This window comes from Malaclemys terrapin, chromosome 1, assembly GCF_027887155.1.
Source record: "Malaclemys terrapin pileata isolate rMalTer1 chromosome 1, rMalTer1.hap1, whole genome shotgun sequence".
Lineage (NCBI taxonomy): Eukaryota > Metazoa > Chordata > Testudines > Emydidae > Malaclemys > Malaclemys terrapin.
The window spans coordinates 159,071,094-159,098,734 of NC_071505.1; the positions used below are offsets into that span (position 1 = coordinate 159,071,094).

Genomic DNA, 27,641 nt, shown 5'->3' on the forward strand with positions numbered 1-27,641 from the left:
ATTTGCTTAGAAAGAACTGTGTGGTAACTTATATCAGTGGCAATTGCTCTGTTATCAGTCTCAGAAGAGAAAGCAAGCAGGTCTGTTTAGGCAGACTGCCTTTACTGGGAATAACACAGTAGAGGCAGGGAACTGTTCAGGGACATACCCTGGCCAGATGAGTGAGATGCAGGTCTCCACCCAGAAGGGCAACAGCTGGGAGGCTGGAAGCTGACAGTGGGTGCCCCGGCTGAACCACTGAGTGGAAATGCAGGTGCAGTTGCCCTGAACTATGGCACACCTCTGTTAGTCTTGTTTGTTCAGATCTGAAAAAGAAAGGCAAAGTAGAAATTTCAGCAATAAAAGGTGAAATTGTGTTTTTTCTCCCATCGCTGACAGAACACATCTGTTTCAGTTCATCATCATTCAGTTGGAGATAGTTGCCAATACCAGGCCAGCTCCAGGCATCTGTGAAATTTGAAAAACGTTGTCTGTGAGGGCCCCTTAAATCTAAAGAGGCCCTCAAAGGAGCAATCTGTCATTTATTTAACATAAATCATAGGGATTCCAGCCTGACTCACATCATTATACTTTCAGTGAGCTTTTTCTTCGTTCCCGTCACCTGTGTTATATTCTCAATATAATGATGAGGATTGTCTCTGAGTAGCAATGAACTGTTGATTATTCCGATTGGGCTATATTAATGTAATCTACATCTCTTTGTCATCTCCCTTTATCGGTAAAAAATGTAGTTGGGGAAACAGTCATAGCAACCAAAAGTCTGCGAGCATCAGCAGGGCCCTCATTGCTAGCAGAATGACATAGAAAAGTGAAATTTCCATTTGCTTGGACACAGAGGATAGACATTTTCCATTTAAAGCATATAGAGCTGATTCAACCTGCTTAGAATTATAGAAAGATCAATCTACACTTCACGCATTCCATTTAGTGTTTTGATTTTTTTATAAGGCTTTTTTGAATTTATTCTGTATTTCATGGTTTTTTACTTTTAAAACTGAGTCAATTGCATTTATTTCTGGAAGACCATATTCTTTGCACATTGCTTATCTAGCAGGTGCAAGTTCCTTATTTTTTTATTGTATTCAGGGCCTTTATAAGGATGGGAATTGAAATAAGTGTGGCTTGAGTGTATGTGAGAAATAGAACGAATGGAAATTATTATTGAAATTTACTTGACAGGACACTTGCTCTTACCTAGCAGTTTTTTTTATTGTTCACTTTGCTGACAGGGTAGATGGGAATATTAAGTATGTTCTTTTGATTTTAGGTGATTTAAATCCTATTGGAGTGTTAATGGAAGTAGCACACTTGTCAAGAATAGAAGATATGCTACCTATAGTTGGTATTTTTGCTGGTTGTTGACCAAATATATGTTGACAAAATATGATTTTATTTTGCATTTATGGTATATTAAAATAACCCTGTTGGAACTTTAGGTTTCAAAGTTCTTCTTTGAAAAGAGAATATATAAAAATGACACCATCTGCCCTTTCTGCATATTGTACTCATGTCTGCCACACAAAGGGAGCAGACCTCCGAGGGCAATTAGTCTTTGCTAAGGACAACCACTTACAACTGTGGAACTCCACTGAGGGCCGAATTTGGCCTGTAGCATCATTATTTTGGGCGGTGTTACATGGAGCAGGAAAAATGTCCTACTTGATTCTCAGATCTCAGGGGAAATTTGCAGGTCTGTCAGTTGATTTGAAGTTATTGAGATATGATGAGTATAAAATAATTCTATTGAAAAGCTGTGCTAGTCATCCAGAGGAGGAAGATGAGGAAAAGGATCTTAGACAGCCAAAAGGATATGAGAGCTAGGGAGGACTTAAAGAGAGACAATAGAAAAGATGGAAGAAGAAAGGCCTGGGATCAAGGTGAGAGTGGAAAGTGTTGGGAAAAAATGGGACATGGTGGACAACAGAAAAGTATTAATGTTCATTAAGTTACTTAACATAGAGGACATACAAAGATCACTTCAGGATAGACAGGGATGACGAAGCCTTGGTCATGCCCTAAACAACGATTGACAGGATGGAAAGGAGTCAGATTGAGAAGTGGTAAAAGCTACAGGGTTATATCTGATTCAGCTCTGTAACTACTAAGGCTCTGATCTCACAGTAAACTCTACGTGGATGTAGAGCTCCACCTATGTGAAACTCATGGTTACAAAATTAACTTTTGTAAGTTTTTTGGTTGTTGTTTTTTTTAATCTTGTTTTCCACAATTCACTCACCTCCATTGTGGTGCTTGTTCATTAATGAGAATGTTCTGTGATTTCAGGTGTTTGGCAAAATAATCCTTACCCTTATTTTCTGATATATTTTATTTTCTATTGAGATAAAACTAAAGGAAAGGGACTGTAAGAATATACTCTTCTTTTATTTTTTTCCTTCTCTTCTCATTTGAGGTGCCAATTACTTATGTTTTAAGCTTTCTAGGATATTTGTGCATCTACACTTTTTTGAAGGCATAGGTCACTCAGTCACTGAAACTCAAAATGCTTTTTTTTTGTTAAGGGGTTATGAAACTGTTACTATATGCCATTCTTTACTGAAAGAATTTGAGATGTCTTTATGGGTATGTCAGTGAATATAAAGACCTATCCTATTCCCATGCTTTTCTTCCACATCAGTTGTAGTGCATGGAAGAAGCACAGAAAGTGGGGCAAAGTAGGACATAGCTATGTTGCTGTTGTTGGCTGGGGGAACATGAAGGAGCCCCTCCATGTATTTGGCTAGGAATATGTGGATTTAGGGATCCAGGATCCGTAGAAAATGCTGGCTCTGTATGTATTCTAGCCCCCACAACTATCCTTACTGCTTCCCTGGGAGACAAAATGATGCCAATCTCAGAAGCTGTGGCCCTTTTGGATTAGTATATTTTTCTTTCATATGTCTTAATGAAAGAGGGAACCTAGGAGCCAACAGGATGTGCCCCCAGTATGAGTGAGGCCCCTAAGAAGTACTACATCATCAATTATTATGACTTCTGATTAGCCTATGCTATTTTACATGGAACAAAATGGTGCATTTCATGGAGCAACATTTAATTTTCATAAATCTATTTTAATCATCAACTAAACAAAGCTTTTAATAAAGTGCTGAAAATCTTTCAGTATACACCTAAAGAAAGAAACAAAGATTTTTTCCCACTCATTCTTTTGATGGTTGGAGTTTTTACTTTAAGAGTAATACATTCTCTCAGGGTTAGGGGTGGAAAGACTGTCATACGCTCTTGTATCCTCCTCCTACACTCCACTTCTGAATGTTTTAGTCCCCACGGGCAGCAAAAATCAGGACACAGGCTCTGAAGACTTGACAGTTGAGTGCAGCAAGGAGTGAAGTAAAGACAAAAACTCAAGAGTTGGGAGAAAAGGGACCTGCAGTCTTCCGTCACCCCTGAGAAAAACATGTTCACTTTGGGAAAACTGTGCCATCTCTCTCACCCAGCTGCATTCAATGGCCTGATCTGAAGAACAGGACAGCTGGCACTGAGCAAACCCCACCTACTCCTGCCATCTGTCCCCCCTCATCCCTACATTAGCAAGATTATGGTTCATCCACATCTCTGAAGCCTCTCTCTGTACATGTGCAGAAAGTGGAAAAACTTGCAAAAAGTCTGGTCTCCATATCTTTCAAGAGATTAGGTTTTCTTGGAAACTGGCCAATTCTATATTGACTTCAAATCTATGATGACAGGGTAATTAGCCTTATGTCTTCCAAATAAAATCTCACAAGTCCAATATGAAAAACATAAGTTATTTACATAGCATTTATGCATAAATGCTATCATGTGGGTATACTGATCCATCATCTCAGTATCAAATTATGAAAAATAATACTGGATTGTTTTTCTTATTTATTGTAACACAGAATATTGTCTCAAAAACTAATCTAGTGGAGAATTTACAGGGATTTTCAATTACTACTTCTGAGATACAAAGTTTTATTTAACTTGATTAAAAAATCTTCAGTCCTTTGAAAACATTAAAGTATTGGTTACTCATAGTTTGTCATTTAAAAAATAAAATACTTTCTGGGAAGCGAACTGCAGAGTCATTTTAGCTAAGAGGAGAAAGCAGAAGTAGCAACCACACTCTGATGCTTGAGTGCATCAAGGCGGGGAGGAGGCAGAAAAGGAGATGAAAATGTAATTGGAACAGTTTGTGTATGGAAAAAATAGATTTTACAGCTTTCTTGTAAAAGCAAGAGTGATGTTACAATGGTCAGAAGCATAACTCAAAAAGGTCAGTCCTCTGAATTCTTCATACTAGACTTGCAGTGTTGTCTCAGTAGTCTCTCTCTTTCTTTGTCCCCCATTTCCCCATTGCTTCCCACCTGGCAGGAGACTTCCATCATTGCTTGTATCAAACTTTTGCTTAATCATTTAAATTCACTTATTTTACAAATGGAACACATTTAAAATCATACAATATCTATACAGTTTATTTTCACTTTTTAAAGTAAAGCACAGTTACTTTCGTTAACAATCTGATAAAGGATATGTCCTTTGGCAGGTAGAGTAGTAGACCCAACAGAGCTTTTACTATCTTTGATATTTGTGATAGTTTCAACAGTAATAGACACACACTTTGGAAGAGGCTTCTGAAAAATTACTCAAAGCACACCATAAACAAAAATTTGGTCTTTCCTCTGAAATATTATAGTAGATAAGTAAGAAATGGATGATGGGAAAACATTTATTGATAATGATCTTCAAAAGTCAGTTGTGGGAAAGAGAACTTTTTCCATTTCACACCTCTTATAAGATATGCAGTGCTTTGATATGATACTGACAATGAATTTCCAATGCTATCACTTCAAATGGTTCCACCCAGTTTTTCTGGGAACATTGTTTTTGCAGGATTCCCAGGAATTCAAGAATGTAAAGGCATCTACTGTTTTATAAATCTTTTAGTAGACCCTGATCTAGTAAACTAGTTCAGATAATTTGGAATTGCAGTAAATTTTGCTACCTATAATGCCATAAATATATGGGGCTTTGCAAAACACATAAGATAACAACAAGGTTCTTATCTTGAAGAGCTTTCAAATTTAAAATTTCAGCTTCATTCCATGAAGACAAATCTACATGCTCAAACAGCAACAAGACTGTGCTAGCAATATGTTTTGTTTTGTGTGTGTGATTGTATGATAGTGCCAAGTGACTTTGTATAAAATACAAGCTAATTAAAATTTTCCTTAAAGGGATGCCATTGAGATTAAATATCCCACCGATAGAGAGGGAAAAGTAACTCTCCAAAACAAAAGCTGCAATACAGAAATTTGAAGCTGGGTAACCAGTCCCCACCAAACCTAAACAGAAGGTTGGTTTTTAGAGTCTGGGTATAAACTAGGTTTCCTGTTTATAGGATCTGATCCAAAGGTCATTGAAATCCATGGGCGAGTCTGTCCATTGATGTCAATGGTCTTTGGGGGGGAGGGGGGAACCATTAAGAGTAACATTTTTACTTCTTGTGGCCCTTAGTTTTTTTCTTTGAAAGTTGTTAACTCATTGCCCATGTGACACAAAAGCACATGCATCTTTCACAAACTACAACCACACTACGAGCAAGCAATGTGATTCTCTGTCCATGTACACATACACCTCTACCCTGATATAACGCTGTCCTAGGGAGCCAAAAAATCTTACCACATTATAGGTGAAACTGTATTATATCGGACTTGCTTTGATCCACCGGAGTGCACAGCCCCGCCCTCCCCAGAGCACTGCTTTACCGCGTTATATCCGAATTCGTGTTATATCAGGTCCCTTTATATCGGGGTAGAGGTGTACTTACAATAGCACAAAAGTGGCTGTGGCATCACTCGCACTAGCTGTCATCCAGCTTCCGCAAGTATGCATATGCGAGCTGGGAATCACGCCCCTAGTTCATAGTGTAGACCTAGCCACAGTGACTGCCTTCTGGCTTCTCTTTTGTACGGGACGCTGGAACAATTTGTATAGTGGGAGTGCTGAGAGCCACTGAAGAAAACTGTGGACCCTGTATTTAATGGAAACTACTTCAAGCCAAGGGGTGCGGCAACACCCTCAGCACTCCTAGTTCCAGCACCTATGCTTTTGTAGATTTCACTGTGGTTCCGTGGAGTGGATTTTAAATGACCGATATGCATTCATGACTACAAACAAATCGTTGCTGATCTGTTTTCAGGACTACCAATCTTGGCATTTTCCTTTATCTTTTTTGAGTTGGGCCTTCAGGGTATGTCTGCATTGCAGCTGGGAGCGAGCTTCCCAGCCCGGGTAGATGGACTCTCACTAGCAGAGCTTGAGCTAAAACGCAAAAAAGAGCAGTGTGGATGTGGCAGCTGTGGCAGAGACATGGGCTAGCCACCTGAGCTCAAACGAAGGGGTTCGGGTGGGCTTGAGAGCCTGAGCTGCCACACAAATTGCAATGCTATTTTTAGCATGCTAGCTCGAGTCCAGTTAGTGTGAGTGTGTCTACCCAGAGTGTGAGGCTTGCTTCTCACTGCTGTGTAGGTGTACCCTACGAAAAAGGGATAGAAACTCTCCCTCCCCCCAACGTACGTTAGCATTAATTCTTCTTTTTGCATTAACACATTGCATCTGGAAAACTTACTCCCGAGTTAAGACTGTATTTGCTTTGAACTACTCATTTAGTCTTAAGCTTTGAAAAAGCTAACACACAAAGCAGCTTTTTTGTAACTTGAAAGTTTGATTTGATTCAAAGCACAGAATTTGCTGCACTCCAAATGAACTATTACATTCAGTTGATGGAGGAAATGTGAATTCTGCAGGGGTATTGCTATGCAAAATTTTAAAAAAGAAAAATCCACCTCTTTGGCACTCTATCAGAAATTTCAAGGGACATAACCGTTTTGGGACTTCACACAATTAAAACTGTTGAAATGAGTCTTTAAACATAATTGTCTGAAAATAACTTCACAGTTTTAGAAAAGTTCAAACTGAGCATGTTGAGTCCAAAAGACTATTTTGCTGTTCATATGTTCTCAGTTACTTTCTTAGCAGTTAACCTAAATTTGAAGAATATATTAACATGGAAGAAATATTTTTTCATCACAAACCTTGCTTACAAACACGTATATGGAATTATAGCAGAAGAATCCATGACTGTTAATTTTGCATAATGGTTTCCATTCTAAACCTCCTTAACTTTCTAAAACTTTCATCTTTTGTGTTGAAATTTTCCAGGACAGGGAATTTTTCTAAAAGGCTCACACAAAAATGGTTCAGCTGTTTTAAGAACAAACTGTGGGGAGTGGAGGGGGATGCAGTTATGAAAGCTTCCTTACAACTAATTTTTAACGACTCTGATGCTGAAAGGGCTAGTAGTAGAATTTTGAAATTTGGCAAAGAGGTAGGCCTCACTGAGATAAGTTTCATTTGAATTTTCTCATAAAAAACATCATTTTGATTTTTATCAGGTTGAGAGACATTGAAATTGTGTTGCCTACATGCAGTAGGTTTTGTATGAATTCTCTCCCTAAACTCATAAAGGTTCCAATTCTGGAGACAATTATGTACACGAGTGTCTTTACCCAAGAGTACTTACATTGAACTCACCTTTGGATATATGTAGGTTAGCAAAGCTATTTGTAGGCTCTAGACCAAAGTGTACAGCTAAGGATGGCTGTGCTGCATGTGTGTACATGGATAGTTTAGCTACAGAATTAAATCCCTAGTGGACATATGCACTAGCTGTAGAGGCCTTGACTCAGTCCTGCCCTTCTTCATAACTTATAAAGGGGTTAGGCTGGGCCGGTGGTACACCTTGTATAAATTGCACAGGAGCTGAATGAAGAGTGCCACAAAAGCTTTTGGCTCCGTCTCCATGGACTTGGTAAGGTCCAAAGGGATTAGGGGAAACTGCTGCCCACATTGTATAGTAGGAAGATGGGAGGAGGTGCACAGCTCCTAAATTTCACAGAAGAGGGGATTTTCTAAGCTGGGTGGGACAGGGGATTCCAGTGGTGCTAAATAGATAATAGTAACGATGGAATTTCCATGTGTTGTTGCCAATATTTTGCAAGACAGCAGTTGTTCAGAGTTCCGGAGAGTTTGTTTTTTATATTTCCCCTCCCCCCCATGATTTTTTTGCACAGGTTATTCTAGGCTGTTTTTTTATTTCCCAATACAACATCCTCATTATATGAGAAACTCTATGGTGCATAGCAAAGGATGCCAGCTTCAGTGTAGGGTCAGGACCTGCCATGTATAGTATCTTTACGGCAATGTATTGCTTAGCACTTCCTTTTTCATGATAATACCATTCTATTTGTTTCCATCCTCACAGAGCTGTTAATGTGTTTGGTTCATTTTTTCCATTTGGAAGAAAGTCTGATGATTTGTTTGTGCTTATTGCTTTGTGAGATAACAGCTTCGACTTCTTCCCTCACTGAGTTTTAACACATTCTCTTTGGCCCTGTTACTTTCAACTAACTTTTTTGCATTACATATTCTTATTGAATGTTTAGAAAACTTGGGGCTTGATCCTGGAAGGTGCTGAGTACTATGTTCCTACTCGAGCTAAGTACTTATGGACCTACTTAATTTCAAGCATGGAGACTACCTAGATGCTTAAAGTTAAGCCATTGCTAAGGGATTTGCTGTAGTAAAGACTATATTTTGACTTTAGGTCTTGCAAAGGTGGTATCCACATGAAAAGGCCCTTTTGTCTACATGGAACCAATTCTTTGGGCCCTTTTAAAGAGGTTACCATATTAGCAGTAAAGATTCCAAAGGGATCATTATTGTCCATTGTATCAGTTTTTAGAAACGTACGAAGAGTATTTTTTGTATTCCTTTTAAAATTACTCTTAATACCGCAAGGGAAATTAACACTTTAAAAAGAGCACATTGAAGGAATGTTTGGCTTCAGACAAACTGACAAAGAACAAAAAAAAGTTGAGTTGACACCCCTTAAATAGCCTTATTGTACCATCTTACAAATGTCTGTGATCAGCACTTGATGCTATATATTCACCTGTGTCGACACAGCAGGACAATAAGTACAGCGTGTCAGCCTCAACTTCAAAGTTCATTTCTTTTTGGTTTGTCTGTTAAGTTGAACAGGAAAAAATGCGCATGATTGTATAGATTCACAGTGACCCAGATATCGTCTAACAATTAGTCCCTGGTTAATCACCAAATTATAGATTTACTGATTTCTTTCTTTAAAGATATCAATTATTTGATATAGCCTCTCTATCGCCTATATCAAATCACTTATCCAGAAAGTCATTTTCTGGCACTTTCTTATGCCTAAGTATGGATGTAGGTGTTTAACCTTTCAAGTTTTAAAATATCCCCACTTTTTTTCTATTTTGATATTTAACTGGAAAAAAAAGAAAAGAAAAAAGGACAGTATTATACTGGAAGGTCTGTTGATATTAAGTAGGTAAGGAAGAAATATATGCAAATTATTTTAAATCTGTGAAATAGAATGCAAAATATTATAGAATCCCATCCTCTTCATGAATATTAAAAATAGTCTCTTTTTTTAAAAAATGATTTTGATTAAAATGAAGAACCTCTGAATGTAAATGAACATAGAACACTAGGTTATCAGCATTGCCATATTAAGGTTTGTAGTTTTTTTAAATGCTTAAAGGTCTATACAGTTCCATTAAACGTATGTCAGCATATTGTACTGAGAAATAGCTTGTGATCTTTTAAGTACAACCTGTGGCCTAAATTTTGCTTTCAGTTTAAATGCAGAGTAACTAAGGGTATGTCTACACAGCAAAGAAAAACCAGTGGCTGGCCCTTGCCAGCTGACTTGGGATCAAAGGGCTCAGGTTTTGGAACTGTTCAGTTGCTGTGTAAACTTCCAGGCTCGAGCTGGAGCTCGGGTTCTAGGACCCTGTGTGGTTGGAGGGTCCCCGGGCTCCGGTTCCAGCTCAAGGTTAGAAGTCTACACAGCAATGAAACAGCCCCGCAAGCCTGATTTGGCTGGCACAGTGGTTTTTCTTTGCTGTGTAGAAATATCCGAAGAGCAGGATTTGGCCTTCTATTGTAATGCATGAGCAGAAAGGGTAATAGTTAAGGATGTGTATTCATCCTTAATTTTGTCACTTCCTAACTTGGATTGTTTAACCATGCAAACACTCGTTATAGGAAGAGTTAAGTATGCCCACTGTATTGAAAATAGGATTGTCAGCTGTATGGATTTTGATTGAGAGCTTCCTTTTTTTTATGCAGATGTTAGCCTGTCCCTTGGACACTTAAAACTATCTAGGGTTTTCTGTATCATGCCAGAAGATTAACATCAAACCATCAGAAAACATCAGACTGCCCTTGATCTATCTGATGATGGCTGTTTGAATTGGTTAAGATCAATGCAAGCAGAGAATGGAACCACCCTATAGAAAGCAAACACTGAAGATGATAAAAGACAGTGTCTGAGAGCCAAAAACTTGGAAAGTGGCTTGTTGTGGCTCAGAGGAGGAGATGCCTGCTTTTGGCAGGGTGGGATGGGTAGCTATGGCAGGCTTGCTGATTGACCTGGGGGGGGGTAAGATCCAGGGGGTGCACATCTCCTTTGCCTGCAGACCCAGGAGCGTGAGCGAACACTTGGGTCCCCAAAGTGTGTGGTTTGGAAATGAAGGTGATCTGCTGGGGCCTGATTTAAAGCCCTCTGAATTATATGGGAATCTTTCCACTGATTTCAATTGGCTTTAGATTGGGAGATAGATAAATGTGTGATGACCTCTGACATGTTGTACTGTGTTTCATCCTTATTGAAAGTCAAGTAATTAAGTCATAATAGAGAGATTTTGCAGATGAGAATCCACCTCTCTGAGTGATTTTTTTTCCCTTTAAATAGCTTCAGAATATAGTTTGCAGTTAAATAAGCACATTTCAATAGTAACACTACCAGAAAGCCGATCATCCTCAGACATCTCAATCCCAAAAGGCTCCAGTTCCCTTAACTTAAGTGGTCTCTGCCTTATAAGCTGGAAGCTTTTCCATTTGTGCCAACATCTTTTGTATTCTATCAGGAAATCTTGACCCAGCTGTCACTCATGCTGCTTTGCCCTAAAAATACACTATTAATACAAAAAGGTGAGTTTGCAATCTTAGCAGGAGGTAGCTATTGTCATTATTAAAACACTCACGTTTTCTAGATTGACCACCAAATGGAAGCGTAGGAGGACATGTATATACATAGAATCGTAGGACTGGAAGGGACCTTGAGAGGTCATCTAGTTCAGTCCCCTTCACTCATGGCAGGACTAAGTATTATCTAGACCATCCCTGACAGGTGTTTGTCTAACCTGCTTTTGAAAATCTCCACTGATGGAGAGATTCCACAACCTCCCTAGGCATTTTATTCCAGTGTTTAACCACCCTGACAGGAAGTTTTTCCTAATGCCAAACTAAACTGCCCTTGCTCAATTTAAGCCCATTGCTTCTTGTCCTATCCTTAAAGGTTAAGGAGAACACTTTTCCTCCCTCTTCCTTGTAACTTTCTTTTATGTACTTGAAAACTGTTATCATGTCCCCTCACAGTCTTCTCTTTTCCAGACTAAACAAACCCAATTTTTCAATCTTCCCTCATAGGTCATGCTTTCTGGACCTTTAGTCATTTTTGTTGCTCTTCTCATTACTTTCTCCAGTTTGTCCACATCTTTCCTGAAATGTGGTGCCCAGACCTGGACACAGTACTCCAGTGGATTGGAGTAGAGTGGAAGAATTACTTATCATGTCTTGCTTACAACACTCCTCCTAATATATGCACAATGATGTTTGCTTTTTTGGAACAGTGCTCCACTGTTCACTCATATTTAGCTTGTGATTCACTGACTCCCAGATCCCTTTCTGCAGTATCCTTCCTAGGCAGTCATTTCACATTTTTGGTGTGTGCAACTGATTGTTCCTTCTTAAATAGAGTACTTTGCATTTCGAATTTCATCCTGTTTACTTCAGACCATTTCTCCAGTTTGTCCAGATCATTTTGAATTTTAATCCTAGCCTCCAAAGCACTTGCAACCCCTCCCAGCTTGGTATTGTCTGCAAACTCTGTAAGTGTACTCTCTAGGCCATTATCTAAATCACTGATGAAGATATTGAAGAGAACCAAACTCAGAACTGATCCCTGCGGGACTCCAGTCATTATGCCCTTCCAGCTTGACTGTGATCCACTGATAACTACTCTCAGGGAATGGTTTTCCAACCAGTTCTGAACCTATCTTATAGTAGCTCCATCTAGGTTGTATTTCCCTAGTTTGTTTGAGAAGGTCATGTGAGACAGTATCAAAAGCTTTACTAAAGTCAAGGTATACCACATCTACTGCTTCCCCCTCTTCTCCTCCCCACCCCCCAAATTAAGCTGACTGGTCTGTAATTCCCTGGGTTGTCCTAATTTCCCTTTATATAGATGGGCACTATATTTTCCCTTTTCCAGTCTTCTGGAATCTCTCCCATCTTCCATGACTTTTCAAAGATAATCGCTAATGGCTCCGATATCTCCTCAGTCAGCTCCTTGAGTATTCTAGGATGTATTTCATCAGGCCCTGGTGTCCTGAAGATATCTAGCATCTCTAAGTAATTTTTAACTTGTTCTTTCCCTATTTTAGCCTCTGATCCTACCTTATTTTCACTGGCATTCACTATGCTAGATGTCCAATAGCTACTAAACTTTTTGGTGAAAAGTGAAACAAAAAAGTCATTTAGCACTTCTGCCATTTCCACATTTCCTGTTATTGTTTTTCTCCGTTCATTTCCTACCCTGTCCTTGGTCTTCCTCTTGCTTCGAATATATTTTGTAGAATGTTTTCTTGTTACTCTTTATGTCTCTAGCTAGCTTAATCTCATTTTGTGCCTTGGCCTTTCTAATTTTGTCCCTACATATGTATCTGCAGTCTCCCTAGGGCTCATCAAGGAAAAAAGATGAAAAGATACCTGTTGCTATTTCACCGCTGAGACTGAACTGCTTAATAAAATATTTACAGCAAGCAAGCATCTCCTTCTCCCCTCCCGCTGCACCATTGCCACTACACAGACACACAAATTAATCTGGACTGCCCAAAGAGGCATTAAATGTGCAATCAAAACTTGTGCAGAGATTGGGATTCTTAGACCTGGTAGAAATTTTGGAACCAGATGCTCTGTGTGTGTCTTCGGATATGGAGATGCTGGTTAATTTACCTCTTCTGAGTAGCAGGGACAAAGTACAGCGCAAAAAAAAAAAAAAAAAAAACCCACAACCCTGCTGCTCTCTATTAATGAGACTTAATTCTTTAGGTCATAGAAAATTAATAGCAGTAGCTGCACTGAGTTTCCCAGGAACAAAATATCACCAACCAGAAATTATGCATGAAAACACAAAACAGCTTTCTTTGTGTACACAAAATACAAAACCAATTCAAAGGGAGCAGATTTTCAGCAACAGCCTCCTTTTTTGCACCCCCGTTACTTGGGCTCTCTTTATTTCAGGCTCAAAACATGGGATTTTCTTGTTCATTTACTGCCATGGTATTTAAAAAAAAAATCTTTGAGAGCAAATCTGAGTAGTGGCACAGCATCTCTAAACTTTGTATTGTTAAGGCAGGCTGTCACGGCCAAAAGTTTCCATTGCATCAGTTAGGATTGCCAACTTTCTAACCGCACAAAACCGAACATCCTAGCCCCGCCCCTTCCCCGAGGCCCCGATCCCTGCTCACTACTTTCCCCTTCTTTCGGTGGCTCGCTGTCTCCCACCCTCATCACTTTTACTGGGCAGGGGCTTGGGGTGTGGGAGGGGGTACGGACTCTGGGCAGTGAATGAGTGGTTTGGGGTACAGGAGGGGCCTCCAGGTTTTGCGGGGGCTCAGGCCTGGGGCAGGAGTGGGTGGGCTCTGGGCTGGGATTGGGGATAAGGGGTTTGGGGTTCAGGAGGGGGCTCTGGGTTTGGGGGGCTCAGGGCTGGGGCAGGGGGTTGGGGCGCAGGCTTACCTCCGGCAGCTCCCGGTCAGTGGCGCAGCAGGGCTTAGGCATTTAGCCTGCCTGTCCTGGCACTGCACCCCAGAAGCAGCTAGCTAGTAGGTGGGGGGGGGGGAGCAGGAGGCTCCACGTGCTGCTCTTGCCCGCCGCCCCCTAGCTCCCGGCCAATGGGAGTGTGGAGCTGGCTATCGTGGTGAGGGCAGTATGTGGAGCCCCATGTCCCCCGCCTAGGAACCGGACATGTGCTTCCGGAGCGCAGTGTGGTGCAAGGACAGGTAGGGACTAGCCTGCCTTAGATCCACTGCACCACCAACCGGAGCCGCCAGGGTCCCTTTTTGACTGGATGTTCCGTTCGAAAACCGCACACCTGGTCATCCTAACTTCAGTAGATACAATTAAAGCGGTATTGTGAAGTGAGGTAGTGAGCCTGTAGTGCTGATGACAGTGTTTTCCTGAGCACTGCACAGTTGCTATTTTAGGCAAAATAACTTGACTGTATTTGTGATTTCAAACACATTTTACATTTTAAAATGCATGCAAATGGTATATTTCTGTTAAAACTTTCTCCAAAAGTTGTTTCTCTTAGATGCTAAAAAACAGGATTTTGATGCAAAAACACTCAACGCTTCAAGGGGGAGAGAAGGGGGAAATCAGGCCACAATTCACACGCTTTCCATAATTTCTGTTGTCATCCCCTTTAATGTGTGTCAAATATATCTGTTCTTAAAGTCTGATATTCTGTCTGTGCCTGCACCATGACCTGCAGTGAAGTTACTGCTGAATTTGTGAAATCATAATTGCCGTAGTCTAGATTTTGACTAGGGCTATGCAAGTGCTAGTGTCCACACAAGGAACTAGGGGAGTAATAACCTCCCAGCCCCATAACCTTTGTGTGGGCTTACCAGCCCTTGGGTGCTGTTATAGAGAAATAAATGGATGTCACATGGCCACTTACTTTTCACTAGAGCAGGTAGTTGGTGAGAGACAAGGAATAGATGCTCTGCCATTCCCACGTGCCAGCCAAGCTGGTACCGAAGGTGTCAGAACTTGTTAAGGTGTCAGCCAATTGCCACCTTTATTTATGAAGTGGGAAGAAGGGAAGAGTTTGTGCTTTGAGACACCCCTCCGACAGTGCCTCCTGAGGCTACTCCTTTTCTCCCCTCTCCAGGCCTATGTAGAAAGGCACAAACTAGCCTGACTCTATTGTCCCAACCAAAGCATGGTGACTTCACTGCCGTATCATAGGGGGAAAAACTGACCTAGGAGATAACTAGGTTTGCTTAAATCTGTTTGTAATGATTCAGTCAAAGTAGGCTAAGTAAGCACTTTGAGCTAGATTTGGATCTTGGTTATACAGTACAGGTATAATTCCGCGAGTTCAGAGGAGATACTCCCAACTTACACCAACAAATGAGATCAGAATATGCCAGTTGCATTATTTTTAAAGGTTTCACTATATATGTCCTCACTTCAAGGACATGTTTGTTATCATTTAGAGTCCTTGCAGGGCTGCAGAGGGGTGTTTAAGAAGTGCCTTGTGTGGCCATAAAAAGGTTCCTTACCAATCCTACTTGCTCTTGCTTCCCCACCCCCCTCCCTCCAGAGGTGAAACAGTTGCAGGGCCTTGACCACACCATACCAGGCTGTGGAGCAATTTGCTACATATTTGGATTGTGGTTTTTTTCCTCCTTAAGTAAACTGGAAAGTTGCCTGGAAAAATGGTAAGGGTGATTTTTTATACTGCAAAGTGTCAATTTATTAGTCCTCCCCCTTTTTTTTTTGCTCCCCCCATGCGTCTTACAAATATATCCACTAACACAGAAGAGAAACGTCAAAATATGTCTTTTTCACATGTAGTTTTCTAAAATAGTTTTGCAGGGATTTCTCTAATTCCTGTTATGAGTGTTTGTAGTGATTTTGCTAATTTGCATTGTAGAATTCTTTTATGCATCCTTTGCTGCAATTTTTTTTTGGGGGGGGGGTGAGAATTTTGCAGAAGGATCTCTCATATTTTGTTCAATTGCAGTTTCTCTGTGTTTAAACACAAATGTAGTTTTGTTATGCACAATTGCCTACGAAACTGGATAATTTGAGTTTAGTCTGAATTTGCTATACAAGAGATTGCCTTAGTCTTCAAACTATCTTATTTTAGCCATCTCAAGGGAACTGGTATGTGACTTCTGATTTCAGACAAAATCGTCCAAACTTTCATTTTAGCAGACCATTCATTGATTACATACTCTAAATTTTATAGACCTAAATAATCTCCATAAGCATTTTCAGTCACACTCCCAAAGCTCCTGAAGCTGCTTGTTGAGTGTTTTGTAGTATATGCTTGTTACCGTAGCAACTTACAGAAGTTGATATAATTGTCTGAGAGTGAACAAAAAAGGAACAACAATGAGAGTCCCACAGGGATATTTTTTTTTTCCATGATGGCACTAAGTATACATTAGCAGAACAAGCAAATCTCCTTCTTTTCGATCTAAAATGCTGTCATGTCTAATAATTTAAAATGCCTGTTTGACTTGAGCTTGAACTAGTTTATATACCAAATAGTTTGCTTCTTATTTACATAAGAGCTAGGGTTACCATATTTCAGCAAGCAAAAAAGAGGACGGGAGGAGCCCCGCCCCTGCCCCTCCCACTTCCCGCCCCCCCAGAACCCCCAACCCTCCCCCCGTTCCTTGTCCCCTGACTGCCCCCTCCTGGGACCCCTGCCCCTAACTGCCCCCCAGGACTCCACTCCCTATCTAAGCCTCCCTGCCTCTTGTCCCCTGACTGCCCCAACCCTTATCCACACCCCCACCCCCAGACAGACCCCTGGGACTCCCACGCCCCATCCAACCACTCCCCACCCCCTGACAGCCCCCCCCCAGAACTCCCAACCCATCTAAACCCCTCTGCTCCCTGTCCCCTGACTGCTCCGATCCCTCTCCGCACTCCTGCCCCCTGACAGCTCCCCCCCAGAACTCCCAGCCCCCTACCCCCCCGCTCCTTGTCCCCTGACTGCCCCCTCCTGGGACCCCTGCTCCTAACTGCCCTCCAGAACCCCACCCCCTACCTAAGACTCCCTGTTCCTTGTCCCCTAACTGCCCCCTCCTAAGACCCCCCCCCAACTGCCCCCCAGGACCCTACCCCCTACCTGTACCCTGACTGCCCAAAACTTTCTCCACTCCCCCCAAAAAGCCCCCCCCCCTGTTTCTTGACTGCCCCCTCCAGAACCTCCCTGGCCCCCTTACCCTGCTGCTCAGAACAGGGTGTTGGGCTCTGTGCGAGCCGAGCCGGACACATGGCTGCGCTCCCCAGCACAACAAAACCCGGTCCCTGGCCCTGCACAGTGCTGCCGGACTGGGCTGCAAGGGAGCTGCCGGCTCAGAATGCAGGGCGGATCCGGCTCCTCTATAGCTGCTCCAGAGTCCAGCCCGGGACTTTCCTGCAGCCCTCCCAGCTGCTCGCTCTGCTCTGCGGGGGGGGAAATCCCGGACATTGTGAGTGCTTTACAAATTCCCCCCGGACGCTATTTTTAGAACAAAAAGGAGGACATGTCCGGGTAAATCCGGACGAATGGTAACCCTATAAGAGCAAGGCTCTTTTGTTGCTTTTTATTCTTGAGGAAAAGAACTTAAAGGGGAGTTTTCTTGCTGTTTAACAGAAACTAAAATTAGAATTGTAAATATAAAATTTAAAACTACACCATCTTTCCACGCATCCCAAACCAATTCTTTAGAGCAGGGTAAGGTAGATTCTCTTCCCCCCTCCCCCCTTTTCTACTTTTGATTGTTTCCAACAGTATTTCTGAATGCATGAAATATTGGACTTTATGTTTGTAAATTAAGAGTTTATTTTTTTTTGTAACTTTTAAGTTTACATTTCTTTAGCACCATCTAGTGGATCAAATGCTGTCTCTCTTAATTTAGAAAATAGCACTTGAACTTAATCAAACTGTATAGCAGATTACAACACGCTCTAAGAAGACTGTTTTTTATTTTAAAATATGGCCGATTATATTTAAATTAAGTATGTGACCATATAACAGAAGCAGATGATTAGCAACAGCTTGGTTAAAAAGGAATATTGTTAAGCTAGAACTCTTAGGATGAGAACAAATATAATAGCCTATTATATTTATCTTAAACTCTCTTTCCCCCCCCCCCCCCCCGGCCAGGCTCTCAATCCCAACTTCTGCCTGTTTTGTCTTGTCGTTTACATTGTAAGCATTTTGGAGAAGGGATTTTCACTTACAATATTTTTGTATAACACTGTGATGAGTTAGGGAATATATGTACAACTTTTAAATTCTGTTGGATAATGAGGGGGCACTTTGTCAGATTGCGGACTCCATTTTGAATGGGTTAGTTTGCCTTCGCCATTGTCCTTTTACCTCCATCTTGGACAGAAATTCCAAGGGGGAGCAGCATAGGAATAACAATAAAGGGTCATTAATGTAAATGCTCTCCCATTGAAATAGAAACACCCTAGATAGTAGGCTCAGCCTTGCACAGAACCACCAGTCATCCCAGGTGGGCTGGTAACTCAGTAACTGATCACCAAGCAGGGGATTTTGACCACCTGATGAGGCTGTTAAGGGAATCATCTGATAAGAGGGCTAGAAGTTATAAAAGAAAGGGTCCCTCAGCAATCACTTAACAGAGAGAGTTTACGAAGAGAGCAGAGATTCCATGTCCTGGATGAGATTGCAGGTGAACAGTGGAGAGAGGATGGGATATTGGACTACACAGAGTATTCTGACCTATGTATATCGCTGTGTGTTAATTTATCTAGATCTCTGCATATCTGTGTGCTAAGTAAAGAGAATATTATATCTAAAATCCTGTGCAAAGTTTGTCTGTTGGCTTGCACTATAAACCAGAAGGCACACACTTCTGGTGGGTTTCTGGAGAATGTGCAAGTGCTGCTGAGGAGTCTTGGGAGAGACATTAATTTTCAGGGCTGTGGCAATTGGATCGAGAATGTCCCTGGTGCCAAGAGAGGTGTCAGACATGAGGCATGAACCTGGAGTGTGGGCCTAGAGGCCCAAAGCCAGGAATAGTGCCTAAACTCTGCCCAGCCCCAGCAAGCTAAAGTATTTGGGATTCAGCATTTGTTTCACCTCAGAGCAGTCTGGTGAGTGTCCTGCCGTGGAGCTCAACCACATCTGTGACAAGCACCTGTCACAACCGGGGTCCAGTCTGACTGTGGCTTTTAGGAGTTACCACAATATTAAATGTTCAGTACTAGCAACAGTAGTAATAATAAACTCAGGCAAAACCCTCATTTAAAAACAGTCAGTCTGCCTGAGTGTAAACTGGGTAAGAACTTCAGTATTTGACCTTTCAGAATATATATTTTATTTTAACTATCCACCTAACTGAGGTGAGGGCACATCCCTAACCAGGATGTACACATGGCAGGCAGAGTGTCGGCCAATTCCAAGTACCATTCCAGACCCCTGGAGAGTACTCCTCTGGCCCAGAGATCTGTACTTTGGGAGAGGGTAAGTCGGGGATAAGTACACCATGAACATCATCTGGCCTAAGCAAGGCGTGATGAATCTGATGAGAAATTAATGCAGCCGGTGGATGTATGACCTTCTTGTGCAGCCCTGGATATGCCATCATCTCCCTCTTGCTCCTTAAATAAGGTCCTGGTTCAGCAGCAAGTTGGGGGAAATCTTTGATTGTGCAGCTCCAGTGAAGCCATGCTGGCTTGGCATTGAAGAAGGGAAGCAAAGGGTCCCCAGGCCTGTATGTAGGCACAGGACCACTCTCCAATGGCTGTGATCTCTGGCAGAAGCCCCAAAACCATAGGTGTGGTGGAGGTCATATTTCAGGGCAACTGCATCTGTATTACCCCTCTGAGGTCCAGCAAGGGCAACCACTCTCAGGCTTCCTCCTCCCCGGTTGTCGTCTTCCTCCATCTTGACCAGAATATTTTCTGGCTGCACAGCTCCCTGCTTATACTGTGAATTCCCCAGGAAGGGAATACACCTAAGCAGGCCTGCTTTAATATTCTCCTCAGAGACATTAAATAGTGAAATTGCCACAGTTAAGTTGCACACTGCTCTTTCTAACTGATCACATTTATTCTTAAGTAAAAGTCTTATGCGAAAAATCTATTAATAAAATTTAAAAAAAAACCTACACTCCCTGATGCCAACAAGGACTATGGCCAGTGAACAGGTTCTCAAATCTCACCTGAGGTTTTCCTGAGGGATGTAGATTTTTCACACCCCTGAGCGACATAGAAATACCAAAGTAAGTGTGTAGTGTAGGCCTGGAGTTTAAATTTAATTTGCTAAGATTTAAATTAATTCTGTAAGGTTCACGAAATTGCCATGCCTGACACAGAGGGCAAACCCCATCCTCATTCAGTGCAGAGGAACAATCTGGGAAGAATATTGAGGAAAGACTTGCTAAGGCTGTTTTCCCCCTAGACTTCTGTTCTGTGAGTTTTTTCCATGGGAGGGGGTGACGTAGGCTTGTGTAGTTTATTTTGTAAAATTGATTTATAAAAATAGTAGCAAAGCAAAACTGTATTAGTAACAACAGCACTATTATTAATATATTAGGTTGTTAAATTAAAACTGAAATACTTCTAAAAGTGTTTCTTCTTTTTGCATTTCATTCATTTTAGACAATGAAACTACACTGGTCAATTTCACTTTGAAATTCCCATGCACTAGCACTATTGTGCTTGGGTTACTTTGTCTAAACCATCTGCTAGAGAGACAAGGTGGGTGTGGTAATACCTTTTATTGGACCAACTTCTGTTGGTCCGAGAGAGACAAGCTTTCAAACCAGAAAGAGCTCTTCTTCAGGCCTGGGAAAATTGCACGGCAAAATAAAAGGTGGAACAGATTGTTTAGCATAAGTAGTGAAGAACAAGTAATATCCTGGGTTTGACACGGCTACAGCTGTACTGCATAATACCAAAGGTATTAAGTTTATTTTGATTCTAGGCTGTCCTTATTTTGATATTGTGTTGCAACATATGCCCAGCAGACTGAACTGGCTGAGTTTTCAGATGGGAAAGATAAACATGTTTGTTCAGTTTTAAGGCAACAAGGCTTGATACAAGATAGCAGCCAGTGTCCATAGCCTTTTTTATATGGTCTTCTCCCTGAAAGGGTTAAGTTCTGTTCTCAGAATCCACATGGCTTCCATTAACTGCAGTAGGAAATCTGAGTGCATAAAGCCCATGAATAATTACCTAAACATATTTAACGTACTTAATCCTATTTTGTTAAAAACATTCACGGATGAATCCCTATGCTAGAAAATAACACAATACAGTAAGACGCACTCTTTTAACCTTAAACCAAATAGTAACTAGCACCTTGGAATTCCAATAAAACACTTACCATTCCTTTCTCTCTCATAGGCCTTGGATTGTACACAGTAAATGCAGTATATGGAGATACCATTGTTATGCCTTGTTCTCAAGGAGTACCTAATGACCTGATGTTTGGAAAATGGAAATATGTGAGTATGGCTTACCTTGAACTTAATTATTGCTAGTATAAGTATATTTTTTGTGAATAGAAGTGCAGATTCAAATGTACATAATTCCACTATTCTGCTATCAAGTACAGTTGGAGGTAGGTAGAATGTGTCTCAAATGTGCAAGAGAAATAATTATTAGAATTAGGGCATTCTGTCAAGCCACATTAAAAACATGCCCTGTTGCCTCACTCTTATTGCAAAAAAAAGCCATCTTTGCACATTTGAATTTTCCTAAAGCAGGAAGTGTTTTATCCTCATGAAAAGAATCCCCAAGTTGGCAACTACTGCATGCTGTTCCATGCTTCGCTGTATTTTTGCATGCTGCAAAGGGCAAAGTGAGCCTTACTGGAGACCTGGGTTCGGTTTCCCTGTGTAGCTAATGGTGTGCAAAGAATGTGCCAGAAGCACAGTAGAAAAAAGTTAATGCTGCCTTGACTCACTCCATTGATTTGTATTGGAAACACCACAGAATACACAGTGAACTTCACTATTCTTAGTAAATGTCACTTCGTAGTTCGTCATATACCACTGTAAGCTTAAAAAAATAAACAGCACAAGCGTACATAGCAGCATTGAAACCGTATGCAGTAATTAATTAATATGAATGGACAAACCAGTTATGATAAACATTATCCCCTTTCAGCTCTCTCTAACTGAAGTCAAAATTAACATTTTCCATATTTCTGAAGAGCCTATTTAAGCATCTCCCCTGATTATGATCTCCATTTCCAAAGCTGTCCTCTCACTTCCCAAAGCCAAAATGTTATCTGCATTGGCAGGTGTTTTGAGCAGTGGAGGTCTCATTTGTTAAGGGCTGACTTAGTTCCCAGATCTCTTGCTCTGGCAGAGAATTTCTATTCCAAGTTTTGTTTGCTCATTCATCTAATTCTCTCTCTTCTTTTGGTGGTGGCCAAATGGTCCATTTCTGTGCAACAAATCTGCCACTTTAAAATTTAAAAGGACTTGGAGTAAACTGCAGTATTGTGAAATTGCATCTTCTGGACAAGATGCCATCATTTCCATGAAGATAACAATTCTTGCAGGAAGAAGGGTGGAATCTCAAGGGCACCAGAATTTTCAAAGCCACCTCTGCATTTTGGGATGTAAATTGCAGAGTCCTGTGGAGCATGTTTGCTTAGAGGGGAGGGTTAAAATACTTAAAATAAGCCTACAAAAGATGGCCAGAATTTTGTTGAAAACTCCCTTCCTTCCTTCTTTCTGGGCTTTTTTCTAGAAAGGCAGTTGCTGCACTTGGTGAACTTGCAAAACTATTTTCGAGAGAGAGAAATCTGGCTCTCTTCCCCCAACACCCAACCCCATTGCACCAGGAATAGTTACTAATCAACAGTGGAGAAAAAATTTAGAAGTTGCTGATTGCTTTAGATCTGTCACACCTTTCCTAAACCACCACCACCAAGGTCCAGGGGTAGGTGACATATGTTGTGTATAATAATTTGTACAACTGTAACCAGCTAAGATTTTTAACATGCTAATTACTGCCAAAATATATTCCATGTAACCACCTGCTCCCTGGCCTCCTAGCATGCCAATGATTTTGTTTGTTTTTCATCTTTTGTAAGACATTTTCCTTTCATTGGAAGGAAGAACACCCTTGTCAATTTCTGGGCATGTCATAGACTTCTTATTTTATAGACTGAGAGGAGATTTCAGTTTCTACTGTAATATTCTTGGGGTAGCCCTTCCAGGTCCCTGGTATGGACTTCAAAACACTCAGAGAAGAGTCTGTCTCCAGAGAATCTACCGGAGATTTTACTTTGACTTTGGTGCATGCTAGGGCAGAACATTTGTGATGTGTGAATATTCATGCATTGCTGACAGGAACAACAAAGTTCACAAGCACTGTGCTATCAATTCTTGGTGCTTTGATTTAAGGAGATCTCGGTTTCCTGGAACATCATAACATGAAGAATAGTCTTTCCCTTTGCTTTTATGTAAAGGAGGGGAGGGGAAAACAAATCTTGCAAAACACAGCCTGCAGTTCTGCCTCTTATAAATATTAACTTTCTCTATGGCAGCTCCATGTAAAGTTCTCCTTTGATATTTTCCATTTTTTTATAGTAACTGCATACTGATTAAAGTAAGGAGGATGTCTAGAAACTACTTTTCAAGTTATCCTAAAACACATAAATAATCTTTTATCGTAGGGATATTCCCATGCTTAGAGACTTCTGGATGCTTTAACAAAAAGAAACTAAAAACTAATTTAGAATAAAATGGGCAATTTTGCCTGATTAAATCCCAGGTGGGGAACTATATTTGAACATCCCTGACAAACAATACAAAATACGTAAAAAAATAATAGCCTAAAGAATAGGGCTTTGGAGCGGAGCCCGGAGCTGGAGTACAGAGCAGCTGCGGAGCAGTGGAGCTGCAGGTTTTTGCCTGGAGCTGGAGCGGAGCCGGAGCACAGCTCCAAAGCCCTGCTAAAAAAAGCAACTGAAATCTTAAGTCTAACTTTGGATGCCTCTGATATTTTATATACCTTTGGTATGTGGAAATGCAGCTAATTTCACAGCCACCAGCCTTTGTCACTGAAAGCCCTTCCTCATTCCATTTCAGTATTGTATCATGGAATGGCAATCCATTCCAGTGCAACCAGTCTAACACCACAGACTGTCCTTCAAATGACAGATCTTATCATCACTCTTTGTACTTCTATAGTATTGGATCAATTGATTGCGCGGCAACTGGAGAATACCCCATCCTCTTCTCCCCGCCCCCCCAAAAATCAAAACAAAAATTCTAATCCTATGAATTATGTCTGTTGCCATCATTTTTAACTACATATTGGCTGTATAGCAGGCACCCATTGCAGATCTTGGAGCACTTCTAAATAAGTCTCTGTTTATGGAAAATGAAGCATTTATTTACTTATTTATTTAGATTATTTAATTTTATTTATTTATTTTAGGAAACGGCAAACAACTCTCCAGTATTTATTGCCTTCAGGTCAACAACAAAAAAACAAGTTCAATATGATGACGTAGCCGAATACAAAGGCAGATTGAGCCTCTCAGAAAATTATACCTTATCCATCAAAAATGCAAGGATCAGTGATGAAAGAAGATTTGTATGTATGCTAGTAACTGAGGACAACGTGTATGAAGAGCCTACAGTAGTCAAGGTGTTCAGTAAGTAACAGCTAGCATAGCTACTAATATAGATCTCCAATTAGGGAATTGCTGTTAAAAGAAAAATGAAAGCAAAAAGAGTAAAAAAATATTAAGCAGAATCAAAGACTAACATTAGCAGTTTTCTGCAATAAAAAAGCATAATCTGTCTGTAGCATTTGTGTAACAGGATTCTCTGTAGTCTTAGTCTGCCAGTTCTGAACAAGAGGAATTTCAGAGCTTGATAATGAATCAATTGTATGCATAGGCTACATCATTTTGCCCATAAAATGAAAAATGTAAAAATAAGACTGATGGGAAAATTTTCACTTACTCTGTAAGTGAACTTTTCTGGGGTTGGGGGAAGTGTTAATTGATATGTTGGAAACATTTGATGGTAGTATGTGAGTTTAAAGAAATGTATTTAAATGTCCTCAAGAACCTGGCACACGCAGATAACGAAACTTAAAATAAAGGCTTAAAAACAGGATACTAGCCAAAACTCATATTTTTCTCCCCTCTTGAAATGTCAGCAACAAAGGTGTATTAGCTTTATGACTTAAGGCTTGACACCATAAACCTTACTATTGAAAACATCTGTCTAAGATTTTCAAAAGTAACTAGTGATTCTGGGTTGCTAAATTTTTCAGAGTCCAGGATTTTCACAGACAAGTTGCTTGGTAATTTTTGAAATTCAGGCCCCTTTAGGATTCCTGACATAAAACGTAAAAATTGAGACAGCCAGCATGACTAATCACTACTGAAAATCTTGTCTGTAGCATTTCCTACTGTGAGTAGACTCTCAGAAAACAGTGGGTTTCTGCTCCATACCCAACCTTTAAAATTTACTTTTGCTTCCTTGCCTTTGTGCACTCAAGATGCATGTTTAAATACAATTTACACAAAGTAACTCTGTTGTCAGGAAAAGTTGAAAAGTTAATAACAATATCAAAAAGATGACAGTTTGGCTCAAAGAAAATACATAATTCACCAAATGTAATGATAATTTTATAACTCAAGCAGGAAGAAGGTGTGAGGAATTCTTCAATGTTGTTATCCTGGTATCTTAACACAATGTTGTCAGTGTCCCAATCAGTTTGAAGGGAGATTGGGAGTCAACAATAATTCACTTCCATTGTTTAACTTTGATGTTTGACTGCAAGAACAATTAAATTAAGGACAGCAGGGATAAGTGTGCAGGGTGCTTGAAATGAAGTGATAAAGAATTATCATGGTTCTTTATCATGAAGAAGTAAATATGTAGATGAGACTGTATTATAGAGTGGTTACAAAATGTTTGAAACCAAGTGGTTGAATTACTGTGTATAGTTCTATTTCTAAGGCGTACACAATGTTAGTTCAGCAATGTCGCACATCCTGTACCTTTTATGGCAGGGGTGGGCAAAATTTTTGGCCTGGATGGGGACATTGTATGCAGGGCTGGGGCAGGGGGTTGGGGTGTGGGAGGGAGTGTGGTATGCAGGGGGTTGGGGTACAAGGGGGGTGTTGGGTGTGGCAGGGGTTGAGGTGCAGGACGGGTTCGGGGTGCGGGCTCCGGCCCGGCGCTGCTTACCTCGAGCAGCTCTGGGCTGCCTGCCCTGGCCCCACGCCATTCCTGGAAGTGGCCAGCATGTTCAGCAGTGGCTCCTGGGAGTGGGACAGGCGGCTCTGCTGCACACTGCCCTCACCTGCGGGTACCACCCCCGCAGCTCCCATTGGCTGGGAATGTGGAACTGTGGCCAATGGGAGCTGCGGGGGCGGTGCCTGCAGGTGAGGGCAGTGTGCGGAGCCCTCTGCACTCCCTCTCCCCACCCTCCCAGGGGTCCCAGGGACATGGTGCCAGCCACTTCCAGGAGTGGCATGGGGCCAGGGAGCCTGCCTTAGCCCCGCTGCACCATGGGGCTGACAATCCCGCGGGCCAGATCGAAAGCCCTGATGGGCCAGATTCAGCCCATGGGCTGTACTTTGCTTTCCCCTGTTTTATGGCATTCATTAATTAAGCTACCTTTAGGAAGGAAAACAAGAATAGAAAATGCTGAATGTGTAATGTGGCTGAGTTAACATTACCAGTAAAACCTTTACTTCAGAATTTTCTGATTTTTTTTTTTTCTTTTTTGAGTGACCTTTACAATTTTAAAGTTCTGTTAACACATTTTAGCATTTAATTTCCCTGGTTGGTTTATATTAAAGAAAAATTAAGATTTGTTAGCAAGTTGCATAGGTTCAGCCAGTAAAACTTCTAAATTCTTCGAATAGCTGAACGAATCCCCAGTAACCAACATTCTTGGTTATCTGAAATTCAGATCTGTCCCTTGAGGTTTGACTGAAGCTGAGTTTCCCTGGAGCTTGTTACATCCTTAGTTCTGAGTTAATCAGCTGGTACAGCTAACGAGGTGTATTGGCTCATTGCACAGATAACACCTGCTAATAGCCCTCATTGGATTGCTCAAGTAACAACCTCTGCCAGCTTTCCTGGTGGATCTTTCCAGCATCTTCATCTGGATGTAGACAGCCAAAATTTCCAAAGCATACTGGCTCCATGTACATTAGCTCCTATCTCTTTGCACAGCTATTTGGACTCTACAGCTAGCAAGCCGAGTTAATGTGCTTACAGAGCTGTAAAGGTGCTATTCTAAGCCCCTGCAGCCAGAGATAAGCAGTTTGCTGAAGTTACAAGCCCCACCAACCTATGCTCTGATACTATTAAACTCTTGAGCTTAAAATTTCCTTCTGCTTCAGCAGATGATCTTCTAAATGTCTAGCACCCAATAAGTGTAGGCACAGTAAATTAATCTGCTTGCACAAGTGCAAGCCTGTTGCTATTCCTCCTCATCTGCAGCAGCCTGTCTGCACTCAGTGCTTAATTTGCAATGAGAGAGGTGCTGGGGCTCAAGCAATTTTTTTACTTAACTGATGATGTGTCAGGCCTAGAGGTGCCGGGGCTATGAACTGCCAACCCTAGGGGTGCCGGGACTCAGCCCCAGCACAAATTAAACACTGTCTACACTGCAGTTAGACATCGGCAACTGGTCTGTGCCAGCAGACTCAGACTGCGAGGCTGTTGAATTGCAGTGTA

General features: G+C 41.2%; 1 protein-coding gene across 3 annotated transcripts in view; it reads left to right on the top strand.

Moving 5' to 3' along the window:
- The window catches only part of ALCAM (activated leukocyte cell adhesion molecule), a 161,526-nt gene that overhangs the window by 95,125 nt on the left and 38,760 nt on the right, over positions 1-27,641 (top strand). For all 3 annotated transcript variants that reach the window (XM_054045307.1, XM_054045299.1, XM_054045316.1), the window contains exons 2-3: positions 21,313-21,413; positions 24,367-24,586. In XM_054045307.1, coding sequence (XP_053901282.1) covers positions 21,313-21,413; positions 24,367-24,586 — 321 coding nt within the window. The remainder of the gene's footprint in view (positions 1-21,312; positions 21,414-24,366; positions 24,587-27,641) is intronic.